The 14618-nt window shown below is 37.9% G+C and overlaps 1 protein-coding gene across 2 annotated transcripts in view; it reads left to right on the top strand.

The window, feature by feature from the left end:
* The window catches only part of LOC150105134 (AP-5 complex subunit zeta-1-like), a 220029-nt gene that overhangs the window by 113511 nt on the left and 91900 nt on the right, over positions 1-14618 (top strand). For both annotated transcript variants that reach the window (XM_090396170.1, XM_090396169.1), the window contains exon 10: positions 10656-10739. In XM_090396170.1, the coding sequence (XP_090252296.1) occupies positions 10656-10739 (84 nt within the window). The remainder of the gene's footprint in view (positions 1-10655; positions 10740-14618) is intronic.

Below are 14618 nucleotides of genomic sequence, written 5' to 3' on the forward strand. Positions count from 1 at the left end.
AAGCTAATATTGAACAAAAATGGCTGTTTTCAAGTCTTAGTAAGTAGTGCAACATAAGGGCAACTCTGAAGTAGTGCAGCAACAAGGCGACTCGGAAGTATTGCAAGAAGGGGAAACTTGCGGCAAAGGTGGAGCAAGCTCCAAGTATCTGATCCAAAAATAACCAGCTTACCAGCCTCAAACTGGGACCAGGGGGCGGTGTCTGGGTGCGGAATTGGTGGTTGGTCGCCGTAGGTGCCAGACGGTCAGAAACCCCTCTTTTGGGTTTTCAAAATTCAAGTCATCAGAATTCAAGGAGAACCGGCCTACCAGTCTGGAACTCGAGGGGGGGGGCATAGGTGCCAGGGGGAGGGGTGCGAAACCACCCTTTCGAGTTTTCAAAACTCGAGTCATCAGAATTCAAGGAGAACTGGCCTACCAGTCTGGAACTCGGTGAGTCGGGCTCCGCAGGCGTCAGGGGGTTCCACCCCTTTCGAGTCTTCAAAATTCAAAGAGAACCAGCCTACCAGTACAGAACTCGTGTGAGGGGGGGATCCCCCTTTCGACTCATCTGAATTCAAGGAGATCCAGCCTACCAGTCCGGAACTCAGGGGGGGAGGGATTGGGTGCCATAGCTGTCAGGGGACCCCCCCCTAGTGTTAATATAACTTATTAGCATATTATTATAATACAAATTATTATTATAATTATACAAACACCATCTGGAGTCACAACTCATTGAGGGAATATAATGCATATAATGCTTACGCTGCATTAGTTTTGTCGTGACTGTAATATAACATATACACTGCTTGGAAAGAAGTCAATAGACAGCACAGTGTTAGGAACAAACAGCCATGGTGCCCACCTTAATAAGATGTAGGGCCTCCTTTCACTGCGATGACTGTGGTAGTCCTACAGGGCATACTTTCCACAAGGATATGATAGCAATCAGTGCAAATTTTGGACCATTCTTCTTGTAGGTATGTGATGAAGTCCTGGATTGTTGTGGGGTGGATGTCTCTTGACCTCATTCAATGCTCCATTTCAATGATCAATAAAGATGAGATCAGGGCTCTGTGGTGGCCAGTCAAATGTGATGACATTCATGTCCACAAACTAACTATACACTTTTTCATTTCAGGTTATCTTGGAAGTAAAGAAATATACTACAGGCTGTACCGCTTTTGAAGGTAGTGGGGTATTAGTTCGCTGTTACTATGGCAACAGTGAAGTGCATCACGTTTGTAACTAAACATATGCAATGAAAATGTCCTAAATGCTGAATTGCCCAAATCACACTATTCTGCGTATAACATTATATTATGATTGCTAATATGAAATTGCATGGTCAAGATGACTATACAACTGTGTGCCTTTAGCTTTTCTGGAATTAACTGATAGGCTGTAACAAAGTAGATGTCACATAGTTTATTATAAACTGGCTTAAGATAAGCAGTGATTGTTTACATTATGAAATGAACTTCATTCGTCACAATGCACATTTCCGAACATGACATATTTTATTACAATAATATATACATAAATAGTCTTATCCCTTCATTAATCTAATGAGGAAGCTCCTCAACACCACTCAGGCTATGGGTAATATCATCAGATTCTGCATCTTCACTAAATAAAGATTCAGAGCTGTCATCTACTGTGAAACACATGTTTTCCACCACTTCATGTGTCATTCCATCTAGAGCCCAGAATTTTTCTTCTTCAATAACATGGGTTATTCAACTTTTCCATGTGCACTCAGTAATTTTTTGGAATCCTTCCATGACCATGTTCGTGAACCAATGTTCATAGTGCTTTCCATCCATTTCCTTATGATGATCGCCTTGTGATTTCTGCACTCATAAAATTTCAAGGTATGGTAGAAGACGAATAACTGTGTGTCCTTTCTGTTTGCCAATACTGTCAATGCGATATTTTTGAAACTGACTCTTGACATTTGCCACCAAATTCAATAGTTCTGTTTTTCACCATATCAGAAGTAAAATCGGTTCCTTTTTCATTCAGCCACTTCTGAATGTCCTTTTTGCGTGTAGCCTGAGATGGCACATTTTTTAGTCGGACAGAATGATAAGGCACATTATTTACTACAATAACGCTGTTAGGCTCAATGTTCATGAACATGTTTTTGCAAAAACATGTTCGTAAACCAATATTCATAGTGCTTTCCATCCATTTCCTTATGAATTTTCCACTTGGTGCATTCAGGCCTTTTGTTAAGCCGAACAAAAATGCTTGATGAGTACTTTTACTGTCGTGTCCTGGAGAACTTTAGTGCAGGTGTGACTGACATTCAGCAATGTTTTGTCTGTATAATAAATTTCTTGTTCCTCCTGATGATATTTCCTGATAGAATGCAAATACTGGTGACGCCATAAAATTGAATCTTCTCTTTCAAGTAATACCGATGATTGCTTTCTTGTGGCATAAACAAAACCAAGGTCCTTTAACAACTGGTAAGTTGTTGTTAATGAAATGCAAGGAAGATCTTCATTGTTTACAGCAGTCATTATCTTATATATTGTAGGAATTTCATTCTTTCGGAAGAAATTGTGCACTTTCTGGCAAATTGCTGACAGCGTAAAGTCATCATATTTCATCAAGCATGTGCGTAGTCCTACGATGCTAGGCCTCTTGTTCTCCGGCATACCCGCAATTGTCCTGTCGTGGTCAGTTCCTTCTTCATGCGGTATACTGCCATTTTCCTTACACCTGTCAGTTCCACTGTTTGCTTCACAATATTACCCACTGCTTCATCAGGATTTCTCATCCGTAAACCATCATAAACATATAGTACGATGCACTTTTCAGAGCTTCTCAGAAGTTTGCCTTTAGGATGCGTTACTAATTTAGGACTACCGTGAGTGGGAATACAAAAGCCAACACCACCAGTCATATCCGCTATGTTTAGGGTAAAGTCATTGGAGACCACGTGATAGATAATTGCATTTTCCAAAAATAAGTTTCCTGTAACAATTTAATGGTATGAAACATATAATTCTAGCATCGGCAAGTAAGGAAGTAGTAAAATAATTATATACAAAGTACCACATGATGTGATAATGTAAAAAATGTAAGGAACTATTTATGCAGCATAAGCCTATAGTACAAAATTATATACTATACAATAAATAAGCCTATTGTCTTACTGAAAGAGAACATTGCAATTAGTTCTGTAGAAATGCCACAAAGTAGGAAGCATCGCATCATCCAGAATATTCAGATACCTCTCAGAGTTCAGTGTTCATGGCACCACAAACAAAGGCCAAATCAGGAAAAACAGGACTATATCATCACACAGCCACCTCTGAATTTCATAGTTGGGATTACACACTCTGATAACAGATGTTCATGGGACATCCACCACACCTGAAACTGCAGTGTGTCAGCCGATGAATGGTGGTTTTTACATATTATCCTTCATAGCACCCTATGAAGGATAATAATATGGGTAAGACAAGGATGCACATTATCTCCACTCTTATTCATCATCTATATGGATCACATTATTAAAGAAAGTGTCATCAAGCCTGGTGTTTGAATTGGAGGTGTCAAAGTTAGCGCTTTTCTTTATGCAGATAATGTACTCTTAAACGAATCTGGTGCAATTCTCCAGGATTCACTAACTAAATTGAATAGCAGCTGTAACAAATTTGGCATGAAAATCAGCAATAAAAAGACCAGAACTATGAAAGTAGGCAGGAACATAGAAAGTTTTAGCTGCATTCTGAATGAAGATCCTATAGAACAAATAAAATATTTCAGCTACTTAGGCACAGTTTTCAGTGAAGATGGCAGGTTAAATTTGGAAATAGAGAACAAAATAAGCAAAGCTGATATGGTGGAGAGACAGCAGAATAAATTTATATGGAATAAGAGAGAAATTAGCCAAAACCCCAAACTAGCAGTATACAAGACCGTGTTCAAACCAGTTTGAAGTTATGGATCTGAGAGTTGGGTTAGAAATAAAGCTTGATCAAAGACTAGAGACCACAGATATGAAGATTCTGAAAAACATTAGGGAAGTGAACCGATGGCATCAATGGCAGAATCATATTAACAGAGAAGATATTAGAAAGGAACTTGACATTATTAGCATTCAAGAATGTGTCATTAGAGCTAATCTAAGGTGGTATGACCACTTAAATAGAATGGATGAAGAAAGGCTAGCAAAACAGGTGTCTGATGCCAAGTTGGCAGGAAAGAGACCCAGACCAAGGTCGAGGTGGATTGATTCAGTCAGAATTGCCTTAGAAACATGAAATGTTAGATACAACAATATTGGAATGCTCATAAGTAATTATGAGGGCTGTTCAATAAGTAATAAGACTAATTTTACTGTCGCAAAACCACTCATCACAATATTAATTTCTGTGGAATAAAGAAATGTTGCTGTTTGTTAACAAAAGAGGTTGACAGATGGCGTATACGGGCTGACGTGCCAGAGTGCCACGTGACTAAACGCAAGCTTGTTTCGGCATGCCTACGAGCCGTGACTAGTCGTCGAAATGGAAGCATCCTTGGAACAGCGTTATGCGATTAAATTTTGTGTGCGTTTGCAAAAATCAGCATCGGACACTTTTAACATGATACGCAAAGCTTTCCATGATGAAGCAATGTCGAGGGCAAGTGTTTTTCGCTGGCATAAAACTTTTAAGGAAGGAAGACAAAATGTGGAAGATCTTGAACGTGAGGGAAGACCTTCAACGTCCATCACAGAGACAATGATCAACACAGCAGCGATTATCATCAAGGAGGATCGCAGAATTACAGTATGCCAGCTGCATGTTGTCCTGAATATTTCTGTGGGAAGTGTTTACTCGATCATGGCTGAACATTTGGGACTGAAACGTGTTTGAGCCCGTTGGATTCCCAAACTCGTGACACCGGAGCAAATGCAGCATCGAGTGGATGTGTGCACAGAATGGAAAGAAAGACTGGAACAAGAAGGCGACAACTTCTTAAAATGCATCATTACAGCAGATGAAGCTTGGTTGTATCACTATGACCCTACAGTGAAACAACAAAGCAGAGAATGGAAGCATCCATCTTCGCCTACCCCCAAGAAAGCAAAAACTGTAAAATCGGCTGGTAAAGTTATGACCATAATGTTTTTTGACTATGAAGGCATTGTTTACCAACACGCTGTAGAACCCAGAAATACTGTAAACGGCTCATATTATGCGGATGTTTTACGGACAATGGTACAGCACGTCAAAAGGAAGCGTCCATTGCTGAAGAATGGCTTCTTATTGCACCACTATAATGCAAGGCCACATATTGCTGGTGGTGTAGTGGACTTTTTGCAGAAGAACAACATAGATATCCTACCACACCCTCCATACAGTCCTGATCTCGCACCGTGCGATTTCTGGCTGTTTCCTCAGCTCAAGAAACCACTAATAGGCTGCCATTTCGAAAGCAACAAAGCATGTGTAAAAGCTGCAGAGGCGGTTTTGAAAGAACTCTCAAAAAACGGACTTTCACATGTGTTTAAGAAGTGGATGCAATGTTGGGACAAATGAATCACATCTCACATTAATTACTTCAAAAAAGACCATGTAAATGATGGCGATTAAAGGTAATCTGTTTTCTGTATAAATATAGTCTTATAACTTATTGAACAGCCTCCGTAGATTGATTTGGAGGAAAATTGTTGATAGGAGATTAATAATGTAAACTTAATCATGTAGTGCTGTCATAGTAACCTGAACACCCCTTAGGGGTACATATCAAGAAATTGAGGATGATTTATATATATATATCACTTCTCCACGCACACAAGAAGTTTCAGAACTTGTAACAAATATGGGCAGTGCTCAAGAGAAAAGTATTCTGTTGATATTTTTTTTTTTTTTTTGAAAAACTGGAGATTGTAGTTTTCAGAGGATGCATCATAAGGAAGACTGTTTCAGAGAATGAAAGTATGTAAGAAAGAAAGTAGAATGAAAGTTGCTAACCCACTGAATCTGAATAGCAGATTCAGTGGTTTTGCAACTGTAAATGGGTGTTGAGCAGCTGTGTGCTATTGTAGGTTTAGCAGAAATGGTGGAATGATAGATGCAATTCTGTTGAACAGTGCCCAGAGTATTTAGAAAAGATGCAATGTGGCTCCTAATCATCTGCAAGTAGTGGCTGAAGAGCCTGTGAGAGAGGGAAGGGGGAGAAAGAGAGGGGGAGGGTTGTATATGGTTGTGTATTTTGGGCACACCAATATTAGTGTTATTAAAGATATTTACTTATGCAAGAAATAGCCGGCAAAGGAGGAAAACTCCTAGTTGGCCTGGTTGATTGAGTTGATAGCATCTCTTCTTCTCTTTAATCAACAGGATATGCATTCAAATACTTTTATTGCATGAAGATTTGTGAATGCCTTTAGGAGTTTTAGGGGATGCTTTTCTTGTCCATTGTGAGAACATCATACTGCTTATTAGACATGATGAGTGACTTTGAAGAGTACTATGTTTGGTCCTAGGTTATCTGATTCTTAACCTTGTGGCATTAATGTGTGTGATAGATTTTCCAACTTTTCATAATGGAATTCTTCTGTGGGGACGAGGGAGGAATGCAATATGCTTAGGGTTTGCAATGGATAAAATATTTTTCTTCTTAAAGGCAGTGCTTGTGTGACCATTTCTAAAATATGGAGGGTCACTGTAATAATGCTGACACTTCTGTAATACACTCAGTAGCAAAAATGCTCTTTGGTTAGGAAAACCTGAGTTTGAATCCTAAGACATGAGAAGCATGTATGAGGGTTTTGCATTGTAATGCAAGTTAGCTAGTTATATATGGAGGTGTGTCATAGTACACTACAAAAATAAACATTGTGGACCTTTGATATGGTATTAACTAACCTGTCATTACCAAAAATTGGGTTTATAGAAAATCAAGTTACATAATTGTGACAAGCCATTGAACCTAAAGAAAAATGATATGGGATGTTGCTGCTACTTTTTTTGTATAAAGCAGCAGCAACTGAAGCATGTTTTAAATGCATGTATCACTATCAGTTTTTATGCTGTTCTGCTCTGCAAATACTGAAAATGCTGCTGATAAAATATTAGTTTATTAAACCTCTTTTCCCTTTATATTAATTTTACTAAAGATAATATCAGTATGACTTTGATTACCTGTTCACTTTGTGCTCATGGAACCTAAGGCCAAGATCCATCTTGTCTAGTGTTTGCTCTGTCTAAAATTCAGAAATGCATTTCTTATTGATGACTGAATGCATTCCCAAGGTCAGAAAGTCAAATAAGGTAGGTGTGAAATGGATGGATGAAGAGATGAAGAATGCAATTCGGAATAATAATAATAAGAAGACATTATGGGCAACACAAGACAAGTGGTAATACTCAGTTGCATGAGGAGTACAAAGAGCAAGCAAGAAAGGTAACTTGCTTGATTGGAGTGGCAAAAGTGCACTATGAGCAGCAGTTAGCTAATGAGGCTAAGAGAAATCCTAGGAAGTTTTTTTTTTTTTAATCTGTGGCCAGTAGAAGAAAAAATGATTATGGAAGGACGATACTAGTTGGAGAAAACGGTAGAATTGTAACCACTGGGGAGAATATGGTAGAGATGTTAAATGAGCAATTTATAAAGATATGCCATGCTCATGAAAGCATCATGTAGAACTTGAGAGCAATGGGAAAGGTGAAAGAGCCACTAATGGTGAATGAGCAGGAGGTATATGAAAAAATGAGTAAACTTGATGTAAATAAGGCTGTAGGACTTGATGGTATATTACTCTTGAACGAATGTTCCAGTGAGTTAACAGCTTTAACTTACTACTTTAACATGAGTCTTAGATTTACCCAGGTTCGAAAGGAGTGGAAAGAGAACAAATTTATTCTGCTTCATAAAGGGATGATAAGACTAAAGCTTAAAATTACAGGCCGATCTTTGTCTGAAGTTGTGATAAAGTTTTGTTAGTGAGGCTAATGAGGATATGGATTCAGAATTGTTGATAGTCATTAACAATTCTGAATCGTCGTCCTTTTGCAGCTGTTGCTGTTTAATTTGTATGTAATGATATTGGGAAGGGCTTGGATGATGAATAACAACAACAACATTCTCTTTGATGGACAGCATTTGCTAAAGGAAGATCATGTTTTAGTAATCTGTTTACTTATCATAACAAAGAGTCATGTGTTGAACAAAGGGGATGCATACACAGTGGTATATTTGGATTTTGCTAAAATCTTTGATAGATTGCCACATAACAAGCTGGTAATTAAACTGGAACAGATAGAATTGGATAGTAGATTAATGCATTGGATTGGAAATATTGGCTGTCTGAGAGGCATCAACAATTTAATGGGGGAACGATATCCTTGGGGCACACCACTGGTGTGCCCCAAGGGTCTGTTTTGAGGATGTTACTGTTTAATTTGTACGTAAGTGATATTGGGAAGGGTTTGAATGGTGATATACGGTTGTTTGATGTGGATCCAGTGCACTAATCTAGACACTGTTTTCATTTACAAAGTGTATTCAAGTGGACTTGAATACACTTTGTAAATAGGGAAATAAATGGGGCTATCAGTTCAATGTATCAAAGCCCACATGTGATACAGAGTATAAGATTGGTGAGGAATGTTGAAAGTTTATTTTTCATTTGGTTAGACTATAATAAATTTAGTTTAATCCTTTATCCAAGTGTGAGCAAACAAAGTTTGTGCCTGAAAGTATCTTCAGGACTGGGGTAAGGTACTACAACACTGAGCAACTCATTGCAAAGATGGAGCAAGCTAATATCACTCCTATCTCAGTATCTCCCATAATGCAAAACACATCTCCTTGTTGATATGTATAATGTTATGCATTAAGGGAAGGGCCACTACCCAGACTAGTTTCGACCTTTATTGAGGTCTCTTCAGTGGGAGCCAGGCCAAGGTGGAGATACCAGGCAGAAGCATTAGCAAGGTCATCTCTACCTATTGGAGTTGCCAAACGGTGTGCCACCTTTTTATTAAATTACTCTGGATTTAGAGAAAGATGTTGAAAGTTTATTTTTCACTTGGTTAGACTATAATAAATTTAGTTTAATCCTTTATCCAAGTATGAGCAAACAAAGTTTGGGACTGGGGTAAGGTAGTACAACAGGTAGTACAACTTCAGGATTGGGGTAAGGTAGTACAACACCAGGCAACTCGTTGCACAGGTGGAGCAAGCTAACAGCACTCCTATCTCAGTATCTTCCATAATGCAATGGGAGATACTGAGGTAGAGATGACCTTGCTAATGCTTCTGCCTGGTATCTCCACTTGGGCCTGGCTCCCACCGAAGAGACCTCAATAAAGGTTGAAACTAATCTGGGTAGTGCCTCTTCCCTTAATGCATAACAGTATACATATCTGCAAGGAGATGTGTTTCGCATTATGGGAGATACTGAGATAGGAGTGATGTTAGCTTGCTCCACCTTTGCAACAAGTTGCCCAGTGTTGTACTACCATACCCCAGTCCTGAAGATACTTTCAGGCGCAAACTTTGTTTGCCCACACTTGGATAAAGGATTAAACTAAATTTATTATTGGTGAGGAAATCTTAGAGAAGGTCAAGGAGATTAAGGATCTGAGGGTGTTAGTGGATAGGAATCAGAAATTTCAGGGAAATTTTGCTAAAATAGTGAGCACAGCACATTATGGCAATGATGCAGAGAACACTGACATTATAAGACTTTGATCAGAGTGCATATGGATTACTGTGCACAGATGTGGTCACCTGGTTTTCAAAAGGATGAAGAAATTTTGGAAAGGGTTCAAAATTGACTAAGGTGGTTCTCGTCTCTGGAATGTTGAATATGAAAACAGATTGAGGGAATGCAATATGCAGTCTAGTGGATAGAAGGAAGGGGGGAGGGATATGATTAAGATATAAGTTAGTAAGGGGTTATTACCAGATTAGTGTAGATCAGATTATTAATAAAATGTGTGGAGATAAGAGGTCATCCCTGGAGATTGTATAAGGAGGGTATGAACGGGGGGGAGGATGACGAGTAACTTTTTTACATGGAGAGTTGTGGATAGTTGGAATGCACAGCCTGAATATGTAGTGGGTGCAGAGACAGTGGATGTATTCAAGCCACATAGCACTTGAATACATCCACTAATTTAAATAAATATGGTTGCATTAACCTTCCCTAAATATGGGAAACATTAATATTAATACTTCGAGATCCCAATTTACATCCTAGGCTGCTAACAGGTGCCCATAGAGGATGTTTTACCTACTCTTTTGTCCACGTTTCACTTAGTTTTGTGTTGCCTTGTGTGTGTATGTGTTACAAGCCTCATGTTGTACTCCTTGTCAATGTTTCAGTGACCGAGTCAAAATATTGGAATTAAATGTTAATTAAATTATAAATTAAAGATTATTTTTAATCCTTTTTTAGAGTTGTTTCACTCCATTAAGCCTCTATGATGAACTATGTGTGACAGAGGACCCCCACAGTGAGTAGTTGTTTGACTCCATGGAGGTCTGATGATGATGATAATAAGTTATCACATTAAATTAAAGGATAGTATATGTATTTACATTTATTACTGCATTAAAATTTCTAACATTCTGTTTACACTGTGGAATTTAATTGTTAATTTTAATTCTAAATATAATTTTTAGTAACTACATGATATATTCTGTGTGCCATTTAGGTTTTAGCCTGGAATCCTCCTACTTTTACAGATGATTTCCTTGACATCCTTCCAGCATTTATGTCCCAACAAACTTCTGTTGAGGTGATATGTTTACATTGTGATAATTCTAGTTATAAATTTATCTCACTTAATTTAGAAATAATCATGTTTGTACAGTAATAAATAATAAATGGTTTGGTTTTTTTTTATCATATATAAGCATTTTGCTAATATGTGCAAATATGTTAAGTAAAGCATTCAAGTAAAATTAATTATATTCTAATTGGTTGTGATTTATTGAGTTCCTTCATACATGAAGTAGGGGAAAAAGAAACTTTACAGTCAATTCTCAGTACAGTAAACATCATCCCACTAAATGCAATATAACAAACTACTGAAGTATCTATCCTGACCAAATCTGCATAAACACAATGCTGTTCTAAAGGAAATGCAAAGTTATCACTGTAATTAATTGTCCCTGCAGTCTCTATGAGTTCCTTCATTTTTACATTTCTCTATTCCTCCAATGGCACTGAAATAGCAGCAAACTAAATTATATTCTGTATTTACTGAAACAAAATTTACTTGTCGTCAGTTTTGTCGATGTCTTTCTTCTCATATAAAACATGCTTCTTTGTCTATATTCTCTGTATTCTGTTTTTTGATACTCTATAGTTTCTATATTCTTTCTTTCTTTCCCTTACCACAGTATTTTTTCCCCTGATCGTCCCCCCCCTTTAAGAATTGGCTGTGTTATGTGGAATGACATAACAATGATCAATTTTTTTGAAGTTAAAAAAAGGGACTGGTTATTTTTGTTTTTCCAGCTAGGGGTAAATTTTGTCTATAAATGTAGAGAAGATAATTAAAACTTTTCTTTCATGCTTAAGGGGCATCCATGAAACAAATAAGTGTAAGAATGACCAACAAGTACAAAATCTAGTTTCTCAAGCAAAATATTGAATAAGGTAATCAATTCAGGAAGTAAAGGTGGTTTGGAGCCCATAGGGATGCTAGTTTCTATATACTAATGTTAGAAGTATCAGAAACAAGAGGGAGGAGTTTTTGCCATTAGTTAGTGCAAGCTTGCTAAATGTTATAGGCATTAGTGAGACTTGGCCAACAACAGATGATGTAGTTACAGAGATTAGGGAGTGATGGATTTAGTATCAGGGAGGATAGAGTAGACAACCAGAGGGTGGGATACTGCTGATGATAGCAGATGAATTGCAGCCAACAAGAATAGAAGTCAGTCATTTGTGCAGATGGCAGTTCTTATCACTCAATATGATGTGAGATTGAGGCCAATAGGACAAAATATAAAACTGGTTGCTGCTATAGGCCGGGGGGGGGGGGTGCCAGTGATGATGATGCGGAACACAGATTAGCAGATTTATACAATGAATGCAAGTCGAGTAATTATTATGAGGGACTTCAACTTCAGAGACATACATTGGAAAGAGGATGAATCACATGGCAGGAAGGTAATGGAATTTATACACTTAAATTTATACACTTACTGAGAGATAATTACTCTTAGCAGAATGTAATGGAGGGAACTCGAGGTACGAAAGTGTTGGACCTTGTTATAGGCTCAGAAACCTGCCAATAACTAAGCTGGCTACATTGCCTTTGATTGGGAAAAGTGATCATAGGTCTTGACTTGGGAGGTTGCAAAACATGTGTAAATCCCAGTTAAGAAGGGATATATGTGGAACTACAAGGTAGGTGATTATGATACACTTAGGAGACAGCTTGAAGTGGTAACACGGCATAAATATCTTTGAGGGAAGGATGTTCACAGTGCATGAGGGATAGTCAAGGGGATATCTGGAGGAAGCAATATCACACTGCATACCCAAGGTCAGGAAGGTAAATTGAGTAGGAGTTAGATGAATGAGTAGTATAATTAAACATGAGCTGCAAACAAAGAAAATGTTGTGGAGGGTACATAAGGAGAAAAGTGACCAGCTAATTCATGAACAATACAATGATCAGACAAGAAAGGTATTACCAGCATGGTGAGGAAGGCAAAATCAGATTATGAGAAGAAATTAGCTGGCAAAAGGAAATCCCAAAGATTTTTTTTCATTATGTGGCAAGTAGGAAGAAGATTGACTATGAAAGGATAACTTTAATGAGTGCAGATGGTAGAAAGGTAAGGAGGGTAGATGAAATTGTTGAGACACTGAGAGATCATTTTGGAAGGGTATATCATCCGAGTGAAGATATTGTTATGACAGAGGTGACAGAGATCGAAGAGGAAGTACTTAGTATATTGCAGAATCTGAATGCAAATACAACTGTGGGATTGAATGGGATATCAGCTTGCATTTTATGAGAATGTGCAGGGAGATACCATTAACTAGGCTGTAATTTAAGTCCTAGCTCTGACAAAGTCCCAAGAGAGTAGAAGGAAGGCAAAATAATTCCATTGCATAAAGGAAGATCTAAATCTGTGGTAGCAAATTATAGACCAATTAGTATCTCAGGAGTGGTGGTAAAAGTACTGAAAAAGTTGGTCAAAAAAAGAATTCGGGAATGGGTGAATATGAATATGATACTGTATGAGGGGGCAGCATGGCTTTGTGAAGGGTCAGTCGAGCTTTAGTAAGTGGTAACATGGTTTCTTGAAAGGCAATTCTTGCCTTAATAATTTCCTTAAATTTTTATAAATGCATAAAAGTGTGGCTGATGGGTAGATACCAAAAAAGTAGTATATGGAGGAGCAGAATCTAGGAAAAGGTATGTGACCAGTGTGCTTCAGGGCCCTGTGTTTGGACCACTACAGTTTAATTTGTACATAAATGATATAAGAAATAATTTGAAGGGAGATATTCAGTTATTTGCTGATGATGCAAAGTTGGGTAGAGTAATAGTTAATCAAGGTGATGTAGAGAGCTTGCTCGCAGAATGATTTAAATAGGCTGACAGTATTGGCAAAATATATATTAATTTAATGTGGAAAAGTGTCAAGTTATGCATTTTGGGATACAAAGATTACAAGTTATGTATTACATTTAGGGAACTGTACTCCAGGAAATTGATGAAGCCAGGGATTTGGGAGTAGTATTATTAGTAGTAGTAGATAGAGACCTGAAATTTAGAGGTCATATTGCTAAAGTAGCCAGGGTACCTCACAGGATAACTTGGTTATTGAAGAAGACATTAACAAGCAGAGATAAGGGTGTTGTCATTCCTCTTTATAAAGCCTTGATACAGCCACATCTGAATTACTGTGCTCAAGTGTAGTCATCTGGGTTTCTTGGGGATGAGAAAGTGGTGGAGAGAATTCAGAGGCAATTGACCAAGATGGTGAGTGGTGTATGGAATGTTCCATATGAGGATAGATAGGTGAAAAAAAGCTGGGGGGATATGATAGAAAGATTTTAGTTACTTAAAGGCTTTTATAGGATTCATGCAGGGGAAATATTTCAGCACTTGGCTAGAGGGCTGAACAAGAGATCATCCTTGGAAGTTGGACATGAACTAGATTTTTTGCTTGGAGAGTGGGGAATGTTTTGCCTGAGTCAGTTGTGAGTGCTTTATCTGTTAATGGTTTCAAGGGGAGGTATGATAGATATTGCATTGATAGTTTGGGCTTCACATGATGAGTCTTAGAACTCCATGGATGTGCCCCTTCAATAATAATGATAATAATGCAAAGCCAAATACTCTATTGTCTTGAACTCACTGTCATTTCATCAAGAAATGGTGTTATTATCATCATTATTTTATTATTATTATTATTATGACTGGTGAGATCTTTCTAAGCAATAAATACAAAATGTTATATTCAGGCATGTAGCAGCTATACTATTCAACACTAAATACAAGGCTAATCTTTTTGAATGACAGGCAATTTCAAGTAGAGCGATGTGGACAAATATCAGAATAGGGAACTGGACAATGAGACTTATTTGTGCCTATGGTCCCACAGAAGGTTATACTAAAGTAGAAGTGGAGGAATTTTTTGACGCT

This window comes from Typopeltis vanoorti, chromosome 7 (assembly GCF_054136105.1).
Source record: "Typopeltis vanoorti isolate ZY-2024b chromosome 7, IOZ_Tvanoo_1.0, whole genome shotgun sequence".
NCBI lineage: Eukaryota > Metazoa > Arthropoda > Arachnida > Uropygi > Thelyphonidae > Typopeltis > Typopeltis vanoorti.